Genomic DNA, 21336 nt, shown 5'->3' with positions numbered 1-21336 from the left:
CAATGCTAAGAAGGACCTGACCACTTATCCATCTGTACCATCTCCTTCTAACAGAGTGCAAGCTTCTCAGGTGGCAAAGGCTGCCTTTGTTTTTTTCTATTTGACCAGTACAATAGGGCCCTCATTTCTGACTGGGAACTCTAGGTACTACTGCAGTAGGATCACCTCCACCATATAGGAAACTCTTACAAAGGTTGAGCTCTTGCTGAGGTTTTAGGGCAGCAAATTGCCCATCATGGTAGTCTTGCTCAACAATTCAATATGCATGGGTTAAAAAGGCCACTGGTAAACTCTGGGAGGACAGCTGATCAGTTTCCATGAATTGAAGCATAAAATCTAGGCTAACTGGAGGGACAGGGTGGGGCTCAATTGCTTTTTGGTAGTTTTGTTTGCTTCATATCTGACCTTTGCTTTCTGCACCCAGTCCTGGGTCTACAAGGCCCCATCACCCTAAAGCCATGGTGTTTTTTAGGGTTACCTAAACGGACCAAGTTGTGCCTTTTACCTGCTCCCCTGCCACTGTCTTACTGGCTCCTGGCACAGGGAGAGGGGCAACTTCATCCACCAGCTCCAGTCCAACCTTCCAACCAAGGCCAGGACTCTGCCTACCCAGGGGAAGAGATGTGACTCCAGCCTGAGGCTCACAGACTACCACCCCCATCACCAGTTCAGAAAAAGAGCATCTATTCTTCCTCTCCCTCCTCTCATCTGTGTGTCTATCATTGGGCCAGCGAAGGTTAAACAATCACCAAGCTGGGTGACCTGTAAGCAACCCTTAAGGATATATCAAAAGGGTATTGCACTGGTAAACAGAGCCATTCCTTGTAGATGGTTATCAAAACCATGTTAAGTAGACTAGAATCTTTAACCTGTTTGCCTGTATTGTTAGAGAATCAAAGATTAAGTGCTAAATGTGTCCATGTTTACCTGCATCCTAATAGAAATCAAACTATGCAATCAAATTAGCTTGTAGATGCTAAATTCCTGTTCTATAATGCTTCATTACTGTATTCTATTGACTCAGATGAAAGGGGGATATCATCATTTAGATGGGACCAATAATTTAGTTAATCAATCATTTAGATGGTATAATAATATTTATGGTCCTAATCTCTCCTCAAAGATTGTAATTCCACATTGCAAACCACGTATGAATGGTCTTGATAGTCTGAATGGCTATTGCTAGAAGTATTGTCTGAGAAAGGACCCACTGAATAAAGATCACAAACTGTCGACTTGCTTTCATCAAAGCCCATGTAGTGGAGTTACCTGTCAGCACCCTGACTGCTTCAACTTTAAAAGGAAGCTTCAAGCATGATCCATTTCAGGTCTGCTTAAACTTTAACAGGGAAGGTCAAAGCCATAAAACTGCGGTCTCCAGGTTTATCCTGGAACTCTCATGGAAGAACTTGAATAGACTCTACACCTGGACTGCCTATTGGACTGTTAACCTTTTAAATTGATCCCAGAAAGACTTTTACAAATCAGCAGCCTCACTGTCTCTGCTATGAAATTGACCTAAGGACTTTGCACACATTTATATGTATATTGATCCTTCAACCATATAGAACTCTTCTTTCTTTTCCCTTTTATTAATAAATCTTAAATGTAGTTAATAAGGATTGGCTGTAAACATGTATTTGGGTAAGATCTGAAATATTCATTGACTTGGTGGGTAATGTCTGTCCTTTGGGATTGGTAGAACTTTAAATATGGGGAATAAAGTCTTCAGTTTCCCTCACAATATTAGACTTGGATGTCTAGATGGGAGCCAAAGGATGGGATGCCGAATGGGGACTGCATTTGGCTTCTTGTAAACCAGTTTGGTACTGCAGAAGCTCTTTTGTTATTGGCTTGGTGAATCTAATTATAGAATAAACAACCAGTTTTGGGGATTGTCTGCCTCACTCAGGACAGACTGCAAGAAATAGGGCATTCTCAGTGTGGCCCATCAAGGTACCCCAGTCACATTAGAGTGCCTGTTCTTCCTCTCTCTTCCCTCTGATCTGTGGGTCTGTCTGGGTTTGGCCAGCGACAGTGACAAACTGAAAGCTCTGTAAGTAGTGGAGATGGTTTTGATGGCACCATCAGGACCATTCCACACTAAGATAAGGGCTAAGCAACAAGGCTGGGTTAGTGACCTATGGGATTTTCTAAAAATTAGTAACTGAGTGCAAAGGATTAGCAGCATGCATAGCTCTGGAGCAATTACGCCTTAGACCACAAGACCAGAACTCTAACATTTGTCATCCTATAGCTGGTGCTATGTAACACCTAACTGATTTATATATCCTGACACCTACTGCCTCTACCCCAGACTCACTTAATCAGGGCCATGCCAAAGTTAAGGAATGTGGCAGTTTGGACACTATATAAAGGACAGTGTAATGAAAAGGGTCACTAAACAAGTTATATTTTACAGGCAATGTAATTTTTCAGTAGTGGAATTGATATTTGATGTTATATAAACAACTCTCAGACCTTGCAGACATTTCCTCAACTCAACACAAATGTTTTTGGACAGGCACATTATCAAGCCACTCCCCTCAGCTCCCACCAAGACCTTGAGCTTTTCCCCACCACATTCTTCTAAGTGTGTCTCCTCCCCTTCCTGTCCCGCATTCCCTCCACTCTGCTGCAAACAATAATGCAAAAAGTCTGATCTTCAACGCTGAAAGCAATTTACTTGCAGGATTTGAGTTTTATGTAGGTCAAAGAATAAGTCTGTTCCATACCTGCAGGTCTTGGTTTTAATTGCTTGTATAGTTCTATGGCCTTTTGTTCACTGCAAAAAAAATAAAAATAAAAATAATTTCATACATGTATAACACACACACTGAGGAATTGACTATCTGTAACATTCAGAAGTAAGAAGATTCATATTCAAGTCTTTATTAAAATAAAGCAGATTTTTAAACCTTACTAACAGACTCCCTGCTACTTAACGTTAGGAAACCATGTCAATTCATTCTGTGATAGAAGTCCACATTTCCTAAAAAGCTGCCCCCGTTTTTTACGATTCTGCTCAAGAAGGGAATCTCAAATATAACCAGGGACAATCCCATTCAGAGCTTTATAAACCAGTAAAGCTACTTTAGACTGAATCCACCACGTAATAGGCAGCCGATGTAAAGAACACAATGCAGGCTGAATATGCTCAACAGCTCAAACATACAAGCAGTTGTGTGGCTAAATCTGAACGAGCTGCAAGCGATGCAGCAGCCTTGCTGGTGCCACAAAGAGGGAATTACAACAATTAATTTCTCAAGACCACGAAGGCTCACACAGCCATTGCCAGTTCATGATGAATTAAATAAGGACAAAATGTATGCAAATTTGCATAGTTGAAAACCACATGTCCAAACCACATCCAACCCTGAATAGGGCACAGTCAAAAAATGTCACCATGATAATGCACCTGAGCCTTCACAGCACTTGAAATAGCTAAGAGATGGCCTTCCTCTTGGCACCCCCAAACCAGATAGCAGACCCACTACACAGCACCTGTTATGTAGGGGGAGGAGAACTTACTAGCATTCAACTCCCTCAAGTAAATTCTGAGTGCCCTGCAAATGGGTATGCAGATCCAGCAGCCTCTCTTGTGCCCTAATCTCAGTCCAGCGCTTGTTGGTATGCACTGGGGATTGAAAAATCAATACACTGAGGAGAGAAAATCTGAGATAAGGTTGGAGAGAAAATCCCCACCCCATCATACCTCAGTCTGCTCCTCAACCAACCCACCAAGGGGCCAGGCAACCAGCCTGTTCCTCACCCTCCACAACCATAGGATGTGGGGGGTGAGGAGCCTAGCCTGCTCCTCACTCACCAACCAGAAAAGGTTGTAGCAGAACCTGACATGCAGCCCCCTTGCAACTTAAGTAATAACCTGATTTGGTATGTTTTGAGATATTTATGAGCAGTTCATACCCTCTGTTACTGAGGGGTGTAATTGCTGCTGGCGACAGAGATTTGGTCTTTAGGAACTGCCATGAATGGCTATCCCCATGGAAGCACTATGACACTGTGGTGATAGGTACTAATATGAAACCCTCAGATAAAAGCACAGTACTTCAGAGCAGCATTTGCCACCTTTGGCCCTTCTCTCTGCAGCCCTTGTAATCTCCATTCATATGTTTAACACCTCCAAGCTTAATTACTGTAATTCGCTGCTAGTTGGGCTTCCATGGAAACAATGATTCCAGTATTTCATAGGCAGTTGCCCACTACTTTGCGGTACAGGATCACATGCTGTCACTTTCACTTGGATTGGATGGCACACAGTAGCTGGGACAAGGGTCTTGTAAATCTAAATCTCTCACTGACAAGTTCTGTTTTACAATTACTACGGGGAAAAGCATTTGTATTACAGGAGTGCCCAGACGTTCAGCCAAGACTGAGGCCCCATTGTTCTGGTATAGACATTGTGAGGTCTTTGGGGCAGGGACTGTCTATAGGCACAGTGCAAGAGGAAGGAAAGATTATTATCCCCATTTAACAGATGAGGAAGCCTGAGATCGCAAGGTTCAGTGACTTGGTCAAAGTCATACAGGGAATCTGACACAACTGGGAATAAAACCTAGATATCTTGTGCCCCTGCTCAGTGCCTTAAGCCACAAGACCAACCTTTCTTCTCATTTCCTGGCTCTAAACATTCATTTATTCAGGCTGAGAAGGGACACGTCCTTCTTCCTGCTCTCTGCCTGTCTATGATTTATGTGATAATTGTCTACATATTCAGCAGCACATAATTTTCCTTATCTGTTTCAATTGCACTCCCTTCACCCACTCTGAACCCTAAATCCAGCCCAACAATTTCATGATACAAATTACTCATCAATAGATCAGACAGTAGGCTGTAGCCCTTGATCAGGCCTGGGGCACCGTTGGGGACTGCACACCAAGCTAGCTGGACCCACTATCTTTATCAGTGAGAATATCCAGCATCCCTCATCCTGCCCCTGTTAGCTGCTTTCACTTCAAAGTAAATATACTGAAATGTGTGCACTTATTGTGAATTGACAGCAGTGTAACTTAGAGCAGATATTGCCCCAGAATGCAGAGGACGGACAATGGGTAGGGAATCATGCAGGGATGCACAGTGAATAAAGCAGAAATCAGAAAGACACCTACCTCAGTTAGTACACATTCACTAAGCACTATACAGAACAGAGTTTCTTTGGAAATAACAGATCCAATAACTATATAGGCTACATGGTTACACATATGGACAAAGGGACAAAGTTAAGACTGCATGTGTAATCTTTACTTTGGCACTTCCTAACTTAAATGCTTCACTTTGCAATGTCAATGTTCTTTTAAAGTAGGTTGTAAATGGAATACACAAACTATTTTCAAGTTTGTTTTTTTTAAAAAACAAATCTTATTCTTGTTCCAAAACCACATGTGAAACACTTAATGACGTTTGAGAGAATACTGTCATTTTCATACAAAAATGGCTTAACAAAATTTACTTCACTCTACATAAAATATGCACCTTTGGGCTGAGAAGAAAGCAAGAAAAACCTTAGCTCTCTCAAGCATGCAGTTTTCAAAGAGTCTGGATATATAATTCCACAGAACTGAAGGAAACTCTCTCCTCCCTTCTCCCCACACTGTTACACTTTCACCTCTTCAAAATGGAGAATAAAAAAAAGACACCTTAAAATATAAAACATGTTACACTGTAAAATAATTTCAACAAGTATGAGAGAAAAGCCCTTTTCCTTACAGACTCTCCATGACATCTCCCTGGCGCCTTGCATATGGACTCCTCTGCAGTTCCACAATCTCTGTGTGCAGAGCCATAATCTGTTCATCAAGGTATCCAATATCTCCAGCCTAATGAGAAAAAAATAACTCTTTACAGATCTCAACTTATTAAGTAATTTCAGGAGCAGAAATACATAAAAATCAACAAAAAGATTCTTCAAATTACTTTGTTCAATGGACAAGTGAATCTGAGTGGAATTAAGAACATTCTGAAAGTGAGAGTCTTACTGTCATGGAGGGATAATCATTCAATAGATCACGTTGCTGCTATAGTTCAATGGAAAGACTAATTTTCACACAACATACAATATCCCAACAACCTGGGATAGAAATGGACAATATGAACAAACTGCAAACATGTCTTCTTATAACAAAGGATTCTTCTATAGCCTAAATGGTCTGTTCTCACATGTAGAATTTATCCTCTAATCTGCAGTCATGACTGATGGGGAGTACCAATATGGTCACCTAAGTGTGGGGATGGAAGAGACAAGGATGAGATGAGGATACACATGTAGGGAGAATAGCAGACAAAGACAGCATCGGAAGAAGGTATTGTATTTCCTCGTGTCTGATCAACGTACACTTTGATTGCCAGAGATCTGCAGTTCTTCTCATAAGAGGTTCTACTTCTTTCTACCCAGGTTGTGGAAGCAAACTGAATTAAACATGCTCTAAGACTTGTAGATATTCAGATTTTTTTCCTAAAAGCTTTTAAGATGGTTGAACTGAGTCATCAGGAGATGGTAGATTTTGAATCTTTTAGGTCTTGGATTTTGCCAGCAAGGATATGAATTAGATATCTGACTTCCAGGTGGACTTTATGCTCATCAACTGGAATTGGATTGTTCTACTGACATCCAGGTGATTCCATCTGTTTCCTTACAAATGCATAAAGTTAAGGACATAAGAAAGGAAAGTTGTCCCCGACAGAGATGATGCAGAGCAACTATACTAGTCAAGAAACCTGAGAGTGGTTCTGAGAAGTACTCCAGGTGAAAAATCCTGAAGACAAAATAAAAATGTCACTAATCCTTCTAGGAGATACAACTGAAGTTTGACAAGACAATCTTAACAAGAGGAAGAATCCAGGTGGAGGCAGCACTTGTTTCACCCTGAGGGCACTCAAGGCAGGAACATGTATCAGAGTGCTGAGACTAAGCCCTATTAGTTAAGTCACTCAATATGACCCAAAGACAGGTCCTGTTACATGCTGATTTGGCATTAACGATATCTTGATAGTGCACTGTTTACAAGACTTCCAGTACTAGCTAGAGACACAGAAGACAACATCTACCAATTATTCTGGGAGCTACATCCTCAAAGTCCAAGTCATGAAACTAAATCTGCCTGGACCCTGACACTGGACATTGCAATAGCCATACCTACACATTGGTGGGATAAAATGCCAATGAAACATATGGACATCCTCCTTGAGCCAGGAGAACCAGAGGAAACACTAGATGTAGCATTTTCTGATCATTCTGGTCACTTGAACAAAGAATGATCAACTGGGGAAGCTGTAGTAAAGACCATAATTTACGTAGGGCGCTGGCAGCAGCACCAAGTAGGTATTTCCTGTATCCTGCAAGCTCAACATTCAAGAGGGAATCCCCTGCATTTTATGGACATCCAGAAAAAAATCAGAGGTAGGGCCCTAAATAATTCTCTTACCCAGACAAACAAAATTATGGATGCCAGATCCTAAAGCCATTAAACTGACCCTTTCCTAACTGGCCCCGGGCTAGGAAAAAAGGTTGGGGCAATTTGTCAAAAGGGGCAGGACTTTATATAACATCCCACTTCTGCAAGACACACTTTATTTAAAAATTATAATGTCGAGCGTTAGGCAACCCTAATATAAGAATCACCTCTCACCACCTGAATGCACTATGTAAAGCTGCTTCATATTGATCTGACTGGCCCACAACTACTTTCAGAACACATGAAGTGATGCTTTGCTGTTTTGGAGAAAAAGTTCTAAGGCAAAAACTAGAGTATGGTGGAGTAAAGGTTTCATAGATGCTAAAGCTAGAAGGGACCATTATGATCATTCATTCTTAGCTCCTGCATAATACAGACCAGAAAACAGACCAATATTAAAGTCTTTAAACTCAAAGCAAATTTCCATCCCATAATACTGGAGCAGTTGGCACATAAAAAACAGGGTTACTTACCAGTAACTGTTGTTCTTCGAGATGTATTGCTCATATCCATTCCAATATAAGTGAGTACACGCCACCGTGCACTGGTTCCTGGAACTTTTTTCCCTTTAGCAGACCCCGTAGGGTCTGCCTAAGCACCCCTTGGAGTACCACACTCATGCCATGGTATATGAGGCGCTGCCAACCCTGCGGGCCCTCAGTCCCTTCTTTCTGATGACTCCGACAGCGAGGGACGAAGGGTGGGTGTGGAATGGATATGAGCAACACATCTCGAAGAACAACAGTTACTGGTAAGTAACCCTGTTTTCTACTTTGAGTGGTTGCTCATATACATTCCAGTATAGGTGATTAAATAGCCATACCTTGGAGGTGGGTAGGAGTCATCGGTGAGCTGCCTCTCATCAACATGGCCCTGCTGAACCCCGCGTCCTCTCTCGCCTGCTGGACGATGGCGTAGTGGGACATAAAGGAGTGAACCGACGACCAGGTAGCTGCTTTGCAGATGTCCTGCAGGGGCACTTGTTTCAGGAAGGCCGCCGCCGAGGCGTGGGCTCTGGTTGAGTGCGCTGAAATAGCTCCTGGAAGTGGCACCTTCGCCTGCTTGTAGCAGCATCTGATGCAGGCGGTGACCCAGGCGGAGATGCGCTGGGTGGAGACAGGTGAGCCCTTCATCCAGTCCACCACCGCCACAAACAGCTTTGTCAACTTCCAGAACAGCCGCGTCCGCTTGATGAAGTAGGCGAGGCCTCGTCTCACGTCCAGCGAGTGCCTTCTCCACTCCTCCTCCAACCCGTGCGGTTTTGGAAAGAACACGGGGAGGAATATATCCTAGTTATAATGGAACTGGGACACCACCTTAGGCAGGAAGGCCGGGTGGGGTCTCAGCCACACTTTGTCTTTATGAAAGACGGTGTAGGGGGGCTCCAAGGTTAAGGCTCTTATCTCGGAGACCCTCCTAGCCGATGTAATGGCCACCAGGAAGGCTACCTTCCAAGAGAGGCCGAGCAGTGGGCATGTAGCCATGGGCTCGAATGGGGGTCCCGTTAGTCTGGTGAGGACCAGGTTCAAGTCCCATGGAGGCACCGGGTCACGGACATGCAGGTACAGCCTCTCCACCCCTTTGAGGAACCTAACTGACATTGGGTGGGAAAATAATGACTTCCCTTCCATCTGTTGGTGGAAGGCCAAGATGGCCACCAGGTACACCTTCAGGGAGGCCAGCGCTAAACCCTGGAGCCTGAGGTGGAGCAGATACTCCAGGATCACCCGTATAGGCAAGCAGCTTGGTGGGATGCCCAGGACTCCGCCCAACAGATAAACCGCTTCCACTTGGCCCGGTACACAACCTAAGTGGAAGGTTTTCTGCTGCCCAGCAGAATCTGTTGGACCTGCGCTGAGCAGGCTCTCTCTCCCTCCATCAGCCACAGAGTCTCCATGCCATCAGGTGGAGGGAGTCCAGGTCCACGTGCAGCAGGCGACCCTGGTCCTGGGAGAGCAGGTCATAACACCTTAGGAGCGGCACTGACGGGGCGATGGACAGGTCCAGCAACATGCTGAACCAGTGCTGTCTCAGCCAGGCTGGGACAATCAGTATGACGTCCGCTTTGTCCCTCTTGATTTTCAAGAGGACTTTGGGCATTAGTGGAATGGGGAGAAATGCATACATGAGGGTCCCCGTCCAGTCTATGAGGAACGCATCGGAGATGGAGCCTGGCTCACGACCCCAGAGCGAGCAGAACCTCAGGCACTTCCTGTTCCAGGACAATGCGAACAGGTCCAGTTGGGGAACACCCCACTTGCGGAAGATAAAAGTTATCACCTGCGGGATAGAAACGACCTGCTGAGATGGTCCGCCTCGTCGTTCCTGACCCCAGGGAGGTGAGAGGCAGATATATGGAAATCTTGCCTCACCACAAAGTTCCAAAGTTGAATGGCCTCCTGGCAAAGGGCCGAGGAGCACGCTCCCCCCTGCCTGTTCATATAGAACATGGCCACTGTCTTGTCTGTGAGGACCTTCACCATCCTGCCCCTCAGGAATCTGAGGAGCACCCTGCAGGCCAGCCAGACTGCACTGAACTCCTGGACATTGATATGGAGACTCTTCTCCTCCTCCAACCAGAACCCCTGGGTGCTCAGGTCGGTGCTGATGTGGGCCCCGCACCCCACGTCTGAAGCGTCCGTAATGAGGGTGACCAATGGTGCCAGATCTCGGAATGGAACCCCTCTCAGTACTTCCCCGGGAGTCCTCCACCAGTTCAGGGAGGTCAGGACCTGTGTGGAAACCGTGACCACCCTGTTCAAGGAGTGCCTGGCTGGTGCATACACCGAGGCTAACCACGCCTGGAGAGGTTACGTACAGGGGCACATGACGGCCAACAGTTGCAGGCAGTGCCTGGCTATCATCGTGTGGGACCTGTGGAGTTGGTTGAGTATGGTGGCCATCGCCTTGAACCGAGGCTGTGGGAGGAAGGCTCTGGCCTGAGTGGCGTCCAGGGTGGCCCCAATGAAATCTATGCACTGCACTGGGGTGAGAGTGGACTTCTGCTCGTTTATGAGCAGCCTCAGTCTGGTGCATGTCGCGCGGGTGAGTGCCAGGCTGTTCCTCACATGGGCCCTGGACCTGCCCCGGATCAGCCAGTCGTTCAGGTGGGGGAAGATCTGGACCCCTCTGCACTTTGTGAAGATCCTGGGGGCAGACGAGAGGCCAAAGGGCAGGGCTGAGAATCAGTAATGGCAGCAAGCTACCATAAACCTGAGAAAGCGCCAGTGCCTGGGAAGGATGGAAATATGGAAGTACTCATCCTTTAGATCGAGGGCAGCATACCAATCTCCTGGATCCAGAGCAGGGACAATGGAGGCTAGGGAATCCATGCGAAACCTGAGACGCCTGATGAACTTGTTCAGACAGCAGAGATCTAATATGGGTCTCAGGCCCCCTTTTGCCTTGGGGATGAGGACATACCTGGAGTAGAATCCCCTCCCTATTTCCTGTGGAGTCACTGCTTCCACAGCCCTGAGGAGGAGGAGGGAATTCACCTCCTGCAAAAGGAGTTGCTCGTGAGAGGGGTCCCTGAAGAGGGACCAGGGGGAGGGGCACGCGGGGAGAGAGTCTGGGGGGAAGGCTGTAAACTGAGGGGCACATTCCCTGAGAACTACGCCGAGGACCCAGCAGTCTGATGTAATACTTTGCCACTTGGCACAGTAGGGCCTGAGCCTTTCCGCAAACGGAAGTAATGGATCCACGAGAAGAGTACTGGTGCCACCCTCGAGCGCACCATCAAAATTGACGCTTGGCGTTGGGCCCTTTAGAGGGTCCCTGCTGGGAAGCAATGGATGACCCTGAGCGGTCACAGCACCCAAAGCCCCTATTTCTATCGCGGCCCCTCCTGGGATGAGAAGACCGGGTGGTGGCTTAGGGGGTGGTTGGGCCTGGTGCTGGGGCTGCGGCCGAGACTGGCGTCTCGAGGCCTGGGGGTGTACAGGCCCAATAACCGGACTGTGGCCCTAGAACCTTTCAGGGCGTGCAGCTTGTCATCTGTTTTATTGGAGGAGAGGCCTGCCCCATCAAAGGGCAGGTCCTGGATGGACTGCAGCACCTCCTGAGATAGTCTAGAAGACTGCAGCCACGAACACTGCTGCATGGCAATTGCAGAGGCCATGGTTCTGCTGGCGGTGTCTGCAGCGTCGCTGGCGGTCTGCAAAGCCGCTCCTGCCACCGCGGCGCCCTCCTTCAGGACCGTCACAAAGTCTGCCATCTGATCCTGGGGTAAACCCTCCACGAACCTGTGCATTGAATTCCGGAGATTCAAACTGTAGCGGCCCAGAAGCGCTTGGTGTTTCGCGATACGTAACTGTAGGGCCCCAGTGGAGTATACCTTGCGGTCAAAGAGATTGGGTTTTTTATTATCTTTGTTTTTAGGCGTGGTGCCCTGGCCACCTTGCCTATCTCGCTGGTTGGCCACATCCACCACCAGGGTCCCAGGGGCTGGGTGGGTGTAAAGGAATTCAAACCCCTCAGATGGCACATATTTCTTCTCGGCGCCCTTGGAGGTGGGGGCAACCGAGGCAGGGGTTTGCTAGAGAGCCTTGGCCAGCTTAAGGACTCTCTCGTGAACTGGCAGAGACACTCTGGATGGTCCCGTCGACCCAGCCACCCCAAAGAGGGGGTCCTCCTCCTCGGAGAGCTCCTTCAGCTCGATATTTAGGTTGCTAGCCACCCTCTTAAGGAGCTTTTGATGTGCCCTGAAGTCAGGGAGGGGTGCCTTGCAGTCCCTGGTGGCCGCCTCATCAGAGAAAGAGGAGGAGGAGGATTGTGGAAGGGGCCCCGTAGAGAGTCCCTCCTGAGGGTCCGATTCCTCCTCCAAGGAATGGCCCTTAGCTGGCTGATCAGGTGGGGGGAGGGTACCAGGTGTGTTACTGAAGATGGGACAGATACAGTACTTTGTCCCATCTGCGCCTCCCATGGGCCCCAGTATGGCCACTGCCATGGTCCTTGTGGCCACCCCGGTACCGGTATCAGTGCTGGCTGCTGCGCCTCTGAGCGGGACTTGCCCTTGCAGGACCCCGAGCCGCTAAAGTGGTGCCAGTGGTGCCTGTGGCTCCTGCCCATCTTCACCAGGGACCTGCTCCGCGACAACACCGACCAAGTGGAAGAGCGCCAGTGCCGTCACAAATGGTGCCGATGGGTTGGCGCGCAGCTCGACGAGCTAGATGACGACGACCTCTGCCTCAGTGCCATGGACTTCTGGCGTCGCTTCCCCTTCAGGGACCGGGAGCGGTGCCGTCCATGCCTCCTCGGTGCTGAGCCCAACTCCGAGGAGCGCGATCGGCGACGAGGTGCAGTGCTCTGTGCCATCGGTGCAGAATCCTTCGGCACCTGGATCCGCGCCGGACTCCGTGCCAGGGATTGGGACCGGTGCTGTCCATGCTTTCTCAGTGCCGAGCCCGACTCCGAGGAACAAGATCATTGACGAGGCATGGTGGTCTGCGCCGGACTCCGTTCCAGGGATCGGGACCGGTGCTGTGGAGGCAAAGGACTTGTTGCCGGAGAGCGGGAGCTGCGCACATCGCGTGAGGCGAATCTGGAACGGCGTTGCCTCGAGTGCGACGCCTCCAGTGCCATGGACTTTCCTCGGTGCTGCGGTGAGGAGGAGCTCAACAACTCATAGTCGGAGCTGCGAGGGGAGCCAGCACGCTCTACCCTCTCCAACCGTCTGGGGGGAGACTTGGTCTTTGACTGCGGTCTCAACCACCCACCTGAAGGCATCCAGCGCGGGTTAACCTCGGGACACCAGTCCCTGCACCCTCGGCCGAGGGGGGGACGGAGGTGTAGGCATGGCCATTAAGGCACGTGCCATGTGGAATGCCTCTGGCGTCAACGGTCCCTGCAGGGGCGCTCCCCCACTCCCAGGAGTCGAGGGATGCAGGCACCGGAGTGGACTCAACAGGCCGTGGCTGGTGCATCTCCTGACTCGGCCCTGGCCACGCTGGCAGTGCGGGGGAGTCCTGGTGCTCAGTGCCCTGGCACTTCTTCTTAGGTACCAGCGACTGGTGGCAGTGGGTCGACTCTGGTGACGTGGAGCACTCCGCACAGAGGAGACACTCAGTGCTGCGGGGAAACGCACCGGTTCGGAGTCCGGGAGGAGTACTGACTCCATCAGAATGGCCTTCAGGCGAGCATCCCGCTCTTTCTGGGTCCTCGGTTTGAAGGCTTTGCAAATCCTGCATTTGTCCTTCCTGTGCTGTTCTCCCAAACATCTGAGACAGTGGTCATGAGGGTCACTTACAGGGAAGGGCTTGCCGCAAGCGGCACCGGACTTGAAACTGGTTGAGCCAGGCATGGCCCAGCCCTAAGCCCCTAAGGGCTTCTTATCTAATGCTAACTAACTTAACTACAGTAAACACTAACTACTTATAACAATCAACACAGTCAATAAGGGGATTGCTACTTGCTGTGCGCAAGAGGCAAGAGACGTTCCAGTAACCGTCAAGGGCGGAAAGAAGGAACTGAGGGCCTGCAGGGTCAGCAGCGCCTCATATACTGCAGCATGAGTGTGGTACTCCGGGGTGCCTAGGCCGACACTACGGGGTCTGCTAAAGGGAAAAAAGTTCCGGGAACCAGTGAACGGTGGCATGCACTCACCTATATTGGAATGGATATGAACAATCACTCGAAGTAGAATTACAAATTCAGCAGCAAGTATTTTTTTAAAAAATCTAGCAAATTGATAGAAGTACCATATGGGCCGGACAATATCACAAGCAGTTTAAGAAAAAGAAAAGTGCACTGGGCAACTATAGATCTGTTAGTCTGATCCCAATAGCATGCATGACTTTGGAACGAACTTTAAAGGAAGGAATAATTAAAGACATGCAGGTAAATGCAACATGGGTTTACAAAAGGTAGATCACACCAGACTAGCCAGATATCTTTCTTAGGTAAGATAACTGATTGTCTACACAAGGAAAATACAGTAAATCAAATCTACCTGGATTTCAAGTAAAGCATTTGATAAAGTTCAACATGGGAAATTATTTGTTGAACTGGAGAATATGAATTGGCTAAAAGGGATAGGACAATGGGTCATGCTGAAAAGACAATGAGTTGTGCATGGAGGGAGGTTAGTGGAGTGTCTCAAAGATCAGTCTTGGGACAATTCCTATTTAATATTTTAATTAGTGATCTGGGGACAAAAAGTAGGAATGTGTTAATGAAATTCACTGATGACACAAAGTTGGGAAGCATCAACACAGAAGGAATGAAATATTATACAGTAAGAATTGAATAACTTAGAGGATTGGAGTAATAGAAATGGGACGACACATAATAGTACAGAGTGCAAGGTCATGCACTTAGGGGCTAAAAAGAAGAATTTATGCCATAAACTGGGAGCTCATCACTTGGAAATGATGGAGGAAGAGAAAGACCTGGGTGTATTAGTTGATCACAGGATGACTATAAGCCACAAATGTATTGTGGCCATGGAAAAGATAAAGGCGATCCTAGGATGTATATGGTAAGGTATTTTCAGCAGATAGGGAAGTGTTAATACCATTATACAAGGAATCTGGAGTACTGTATTCAATTCTGGTCAACCATGTTCAAGAAAGATGAATTCAAACTGGAACAGGTGCAGAGAAAGGCTGCTAGGACGATCAGGGGACTGGAGAGGCTATCTTATGAGAGGAGACTAAAAGAGCTTGGCATTTTTAGCCTAGCTGGAAAAGGATCTGATTACTCTCTCTAAACATATGAGAAGAGTAAACATCAGGAAGGGAGAAGAGGTATTTAAGCTAAAGGACAATGTTAGCACAAGAGCAAAGGGGGATAAACTGTCAATGAGTAAATTTAGGCTTGAAATTAAGAGGAGTGGGGTTTGGGAACAGGCTTTCAGGAGGAGTAATGGGGGCTAAACCTAACTGGTTTTAAAATGGAGCTTGATAAATTTATTAATGGGATTATATTACGGGATTGACAGACAACTGGGACTGACTGAACTCAATGACCCAGAAGGCCCCTTTCAGTCTTATGTTATTAAGTGATGAAGTATCCACCATACTGCTAGGTAAGTTGTTCCAATGGTTAGTTACCTATAACAGTTAACATTTACACCTAACTTCTAGATTTAATTTATTTGGCTTCAACTTCCAACCATTGAACTTGTTAGAGTTGAATTTACGGTAAAATTCAGGAGTGTTGTAACTATCTCAAAACTAAGCATTATAAACTCAGAAAATTCTGATTCGAAGTTAATCTTCAAAGAAACCCACACATGGTAAGGTAAAGCAGACAAAACACAAGACACACATACAGAGTTTCAAAATGGAATTCATTACAGCTTGGCTGGTGAAATGTTCTAGGCTGACCTGAATGGACTATGCTTTAACTTTTATTTCTCTTTGCTAACCTAAGGACTTGCAATGCCATGTTCCAGTTGATTAACAAATCGTACATTGTTGTATGCAGTGTAGTTGTAGCCATGTCGGCCCCAGGATACTAGAGAGATAAGATAGGTGAGGTACTCTCTTTTACTAGATCAACAAAAAGATATTACCTCACCCACTGTGTCTCTCTAATAAATACTACTCTGTTTTGAAAATGCTGTTAAAGATGTCATTGGAAATACTGGCTAGGGTGCATTAGTCCCTGGAAAGCATACAAGTCTCTACCAGGAGTCTATCTCAGTTGGTCTTGCTGAGCAGAGTTCACGATGTGAAGCCGGAGTGCTGGAGCCCAATAGCTCAATCAAGGAGGCAGTGAGAGTCTGGCATACTAATGGAATTTCTCCAAGAGATTGTTCAAAAGTTGGGGACATAGCACCAAACCTGTGGATCCGTGACACCAAGGGTTGTGGTGGATTTGTCATCTCTGGAAATTTTAAAATCAAGATTAGATGTTTTTCTAAAAGAGATGCTCTAGTTCAAGCAGGAATTAATTCAGGGAAGTCCTGTGGCCCATGTTAAACATTAGGTCAGACTAGATGATCACAGGGACCCCATCTGGCCTTGGAATCTATAAATGGCACCGTGAAATGCGCTTCTTTAATGAGAAGTGAGCCTTATAAAGAGAATGTCAAAGTGGACAGTTTAGGTATTTCAATTACTCTGACATCAAGACAAGTTTAAAATGAAGTGGTAAGATGTTAAGTGACTTAAGTCTCTGTCAAGTTTGGTAAGCCAAAAACATCTGTGAAGGAGTGGGGGGTGGAATGACTACAAAATCTCAGTTACTCCCAGATCACCTCAATCTAGAAATGAGTAACCGTTTTCTATGAACCTGTGTTTCTAATACACATTCTAAGGAGACACTGAAAAGAGTATGATGGAGAAATAAATTGACAAATTTAACAACTTGGTGAAAGTTGGATTATTTCTTGAGGAAGATCCTCTGGCTGAAATAGTAATTTTGTTATTGCTACTTCGCTCAGTTCATGAGGCATCTTGAACAGCAGTTTCAGCTATGGCGCACACTATAGTTTAAGTTTAACATATATGTAAGTGAATGTATTTCCTGGGTCAGACAGAATGACTGAGTTCCTTTAAACATGTTATAATTTCCTGACAGCGTCCCTTGAGTTTTATACACCAAACACAGCCCAAGTGCAGAAAGTGGCTGCGTAAGTTATTCCTTGGTAAAAGCTTCAGAGGGGAAAACCAACCCAAATGCAACATTTTTCAGTACCTCTGCCTGCCAAGTCCCCCTCCCCCAGACATCAAGCATCCTTCTTTGATTCCCATACCTCAGCACACTGGATGGCCTTTACTTCCATTTCCTTCCAGGCTTTGAGCATCTTTTCTGAGGCTTAAAAGAAATGGAGTTTGATTAATGCACAAAAAGGCACATATATCAAATGAACTGGAAAAGAACCTAGATAAATGCATACATATACAGATAAAAATTTTAGAAAATGGTGCCTAAAGAAACACTCTGAAGTCCATTGTTGGGCACCTAAATAAGTGTCCTGAACTTCAAGAGTGCTAAGAACCCAAAGAGCTCACAATGACTTAATTTAACTTGAGTTCAGCCACTTTTGAAAAATCAAGCCTATAAACTTCATCTAACAGCTTTCCACTTTTGGAAATTTTGGTGGCCTGTATAACACAGGCCAAACAATCTAATCCAGTCATTCCAGCATCAAACTTATATCTTCTGGTTGAGCTAGAGCAGGTCTTTTAGAAAGATATCCCATTTTGATTCAAAAACTCCAAATGATGGAGAATTCACCACATCTCTATGTCATTACTCCCATAAAGGTCGGAATGGAGGCGGGTCTTGGAGTCTATCTGAACAAGGACTGCATCACCACTCCACCAAATATAGCATAGAATCATAGAAGATAAGGATTGGAAGGGACATCAGGAGGTCATCTAGTCCAACCCCCTGCTCAAAGCAGGATCAACCCCAACTAAATCATTCCAGGCAGGGCTTTGTCAAGCCAAGCCTTAAAAACCTCAAAGGATGGAGATTCCACCACCTCCCTTGGTAACCCATTCCAGTGCTTCACCACCCTCCTAGTGAAAAAGTTTTTCCTAATATCCAACCTAGACCTCCCCCACTGCAACTTGAGACCATTGCTCCTATTTCTGTCATCTGCCACCACTGACGACAACCTAGCTCCATTCTCTTTGGAACCCCCATTCAGGTAGTTGAAGGCTGCTATCAAATCCCTCCCTGACCCTCCTCTTCTGCAAACTAAATGAGCCCAGTTCTCTCAGCCTCTCCTCCTAATCTGGACACAATACTCCAGATGTAGCCTCACGAGTGCAGAATAGAGGGAAATAATCACTTCCTTCGATCTGCTGGCAATGCAATCCTGCTAATGCAGCCCAATATGCTGTTAGCCTTCTTGGCAACAAGGGCATGCTGTTGACTCATAACCAGCTTCTTGTTCACTGTAACCCCATGGTCCTTTTCTGCAGAACTGCAGCTTAGCCAGTCGGTCCCTAGTCTGTAGCAATGCATGGGATTTTTCCATCCTAAGTGCAGGACTCTGCATTTGTCCTTGTTAAACCTCATCAGATTTCTTTTGGCCCAATTCTCCAATTTGTCTAGGCCACTCTGTATCCTACCCCTACCTTCCAGAGTATCTACCACTCCTCCAGCTTAGTGTCATCCATGAACTTGCTGAGAGTGTTATCTACCCCATCATCCTGATCATTAACAAAGACGTTGAACAAAACTGACTGCAGGACCAACCCCTGGGGCACATCGCTGCTAACTAGATACCAGCTGCTATAACTAGTCATCAAAACATTGATCGCTACCTGTTGAGCCCAACAATCCAGTCAGCTTTCTATCCATCTTATAGTCCATTCATCCAACCCATACTTTTTTAACTTGCTGGCAAGAATACTGTGGGAGACCGTATCAAAAGCTTTGCTATCATGTCCACTGCTTTCCCCACATCCACAGAGCCAATAATCTCATCATAGAAGGCAATCAGGTTGGTCAGGCATGACTTGCCCTTGGTGAATCCATGCTGACTGTACCTGATCACCTTTCTTCCTCAAAGTGATTCAAAATGGATTCTTTGAGGACCTGCTCCATGATTTTTCCGGGGATTGAGGTGAGGCTGACTGGTCTGTTCCTTGGATCCTCCTCCTTCCCCTTTTTAAAGATGGACACTATATTTCGCCTTTTTCCAATCGTCCAGGACCTCCCCTGACCACCATGAGTTTTAAAGATAATGGCTAACAGCTCTGCAATCACATTAGCCAAGTCCCTCAGCACCCTTGGATGCATTGGGTCAGGCCCCAGGGCAGCCCTAAAGTTCTTAAGGAATGCAGAGCTTTGTCTATATTTCCTGACAATAAATCAGACCCCACAAAGGGCAAATCTTTGATTGTTTGCTGAACTTCTGCAGGTGACGTATCATGATTGCAGTTGCTATTACTTCTGTCACTGAGCTCACAGCATCCAAAGCCACTTGGAGTGACGTTCTTGCTATCAGGCTGCCACAGTTCAGGGCAACTGCACTTTTATTCCCCAGTCCATAGTCCAACAAAGGCACCCACTCTTAGGCTTCTGGCTCCCCAGTCACCTCCTCTCTTGGGTGGAGACCCACATCTCTCTCCCACCTAGCAAGGGTTTTCCCAGGCTGCACAGTTCCCTCCCTATACTGTGAATTCCCCAGCAAGTCAGACTGCCTAAGCAGGTCTGCTTTGCCTTCTCCTGCGAGGCTATAAACAGTGTAATTGCCCACAGTTAAATTACAACACAGCTGTTTCTAAGCAAACACATTTATACTTAAGGTAAAGGCATTACAGAGAAAACAAAAGAACATACATGCATGCAAGTAAGTTTACCAGAGGTCACCCCACCTTCAACAAGGTGAACAGTCCTTCAAAACCCACACAGGGTTTTTTTCTTGTGGTTACCAGTTGCTCTGAACAAGAACTCATGAAACATTTATTTCCTCCTTTTATATAGCCTGGTTCTCTGATCTGAGAATAAGTAATTCATAGACAATGGGTTTCTCCTTAAGGCGTAGCTTCAAAAGGCTGGGTTTTTCCATACATCTCCCCCTACAGATTTCTTGGGAAACCCACAACTTTAAAAGTTTACATTGTTTCAAATAGTCCTTTGACGCTCATAACACTTCCCAGGGTTTACTTTAGTCAGGTCTTCCCATTAGAGACGTTACATACAATTCCATAAAAATACATAAACATTTAAATTTTTAATACAGCGAACTCCTAAAATACTTAAATTGCATTCAGTAAGGTTTGTCCAGGATATTCCAGGAACTTGCACAACATACAAAGCCACTTGGAGTGACATTCTTGCTACCAGGCAAACCTCACTGAGCACTGGCTGGAACTCCTGCTTTGCATCATCTGGTAACCTATCCATAAACTTGGTCATGGTGTTCCAATAAGAAAGCCAGATGGTTCATGACAGAACTATAACCTTGAAGTTATGTCTTTCCTCTGAATTAATCAAGATTTTTTTGTCTCTTGCTTTAGGGCTAGATTAAGACTGACCTTCTCACAGTTTCTCATTTACAACCATTACCACCAAAGATCCTGAGACTGGGTGCGAATACAAATGTACATGACCCTGGGAAGGCACTGAATGCCTCTGTTCCATTCTCTTAGCCATTGGTGGTGAAGATAGAGTTTGCCAAGACATTTTAGCAAATGGCTTCATTAATTGGTAAAGACACTCTACTAGGCCCCAAGATACACAAAGTATCCACTAATTTATGTGGATTTTCCAGTATGAGCTCCACCTGAACACCAAGAGAACTAGCCACCCTTTTCCAGAGCTCCTGGTAAGTCTTATAACCATCAGGGACTGGAGGTGACAATTCCGACACCATATCCTCGTCAGCTGAAAATGAAAAAGCATTCAATGGTGGCAGCATAGATTCAACTTGTACTGACTCTTGAGTTTCCCTGAGAGGTGACCCAGGTTCTGATGGTATAATGTCCACAACCTGCTTGGTACTGGTTATTCCCTGGAGCCTTAGAGGGAACCAGGGATAAGAGGCATAGGAAAAGCTGACAAAAGCTGAAGGCATGTCCCAGGGGTTCCAATACGGTTATTGTGGAACCTGATAAAGCATCAAGGCTCAGTTAAATCCTCACCCCTGTCATCCTGTCTCTAGATTTCTTCTATGAACAGTAGCCTTTGGTACCAAGAGCTGCAATGCCAATGTTGGTACTGGATCAGCTGGTGCCATAGATGGAGCAGGTACTGGCACTTACCTTGAGACCAGGTTTTCCCTCGATGAAGAAATGGGGAGCCTGGCACTAAGAGAGAGAAGGTCCTTGACTGCTGCATACACCTCTGGTGTCACTGGTACCACAAGAGTAAGCTGGACAGCAACATGCATGGAAGACTATGTCGATGCTATAGATGGTCCCACCAATGGAGTCTGTCTCAACAGTATAAAATCAG

At 46.3% G+C, this 21336-nt stretch overlaps 1 protein-coding gene across 2 annotated transcripts in view; it reads right to left on the bottom strand.

The window, feature by feature from the left end:
- The window catches only part of CHUK (component of inhibitor of nuclear factor kappa B kinase complex), an 81536-nt gene that overhangs the window by 14737 nt on the left and 45463 nt on the right, over positions 1-21336 (bottom strand). For both annotated transcript variants that reach the window (XM_067538611.1, XM_067538617.1), the window contains 3 exons: positions 17174-17235; positions 5729-5838; positions 2736-2785 (listed from right to left, as the gene is read on the bottom strand). In XM_067538611.1, the coding sequence (XP_067394712.1) occupies positions 2736-2785; positions 5729-5838; positions 17174-17235 (222 nt within the window). The remainder of the gene's footprint in view (positions 1-2735; positions 2786-5728; positions 5839-17173; positions 17236-21336) is intronic.

The sequence above is a fragment of the Emydura macquarii genome, unplaced genomic scaffold (assembly GCF_026122565.2).
Source record: "Emydura macquarii macquarii isolate MOO-44397 ecotype Brisbane River unplaced genomic scaffold, CSIRO-AGI_Emac_v2 contig_67, whole genome shotgun sequence".
NCBI lineage: Eukaryota > Metazoa > Chordata > Testudines > Chelidae > Emydura > Emydura macquarii.
Note: the sequence above shows the minus strand (reverse complement) of the source record. Positions and strands in the feature narration are given on the sequence as shown.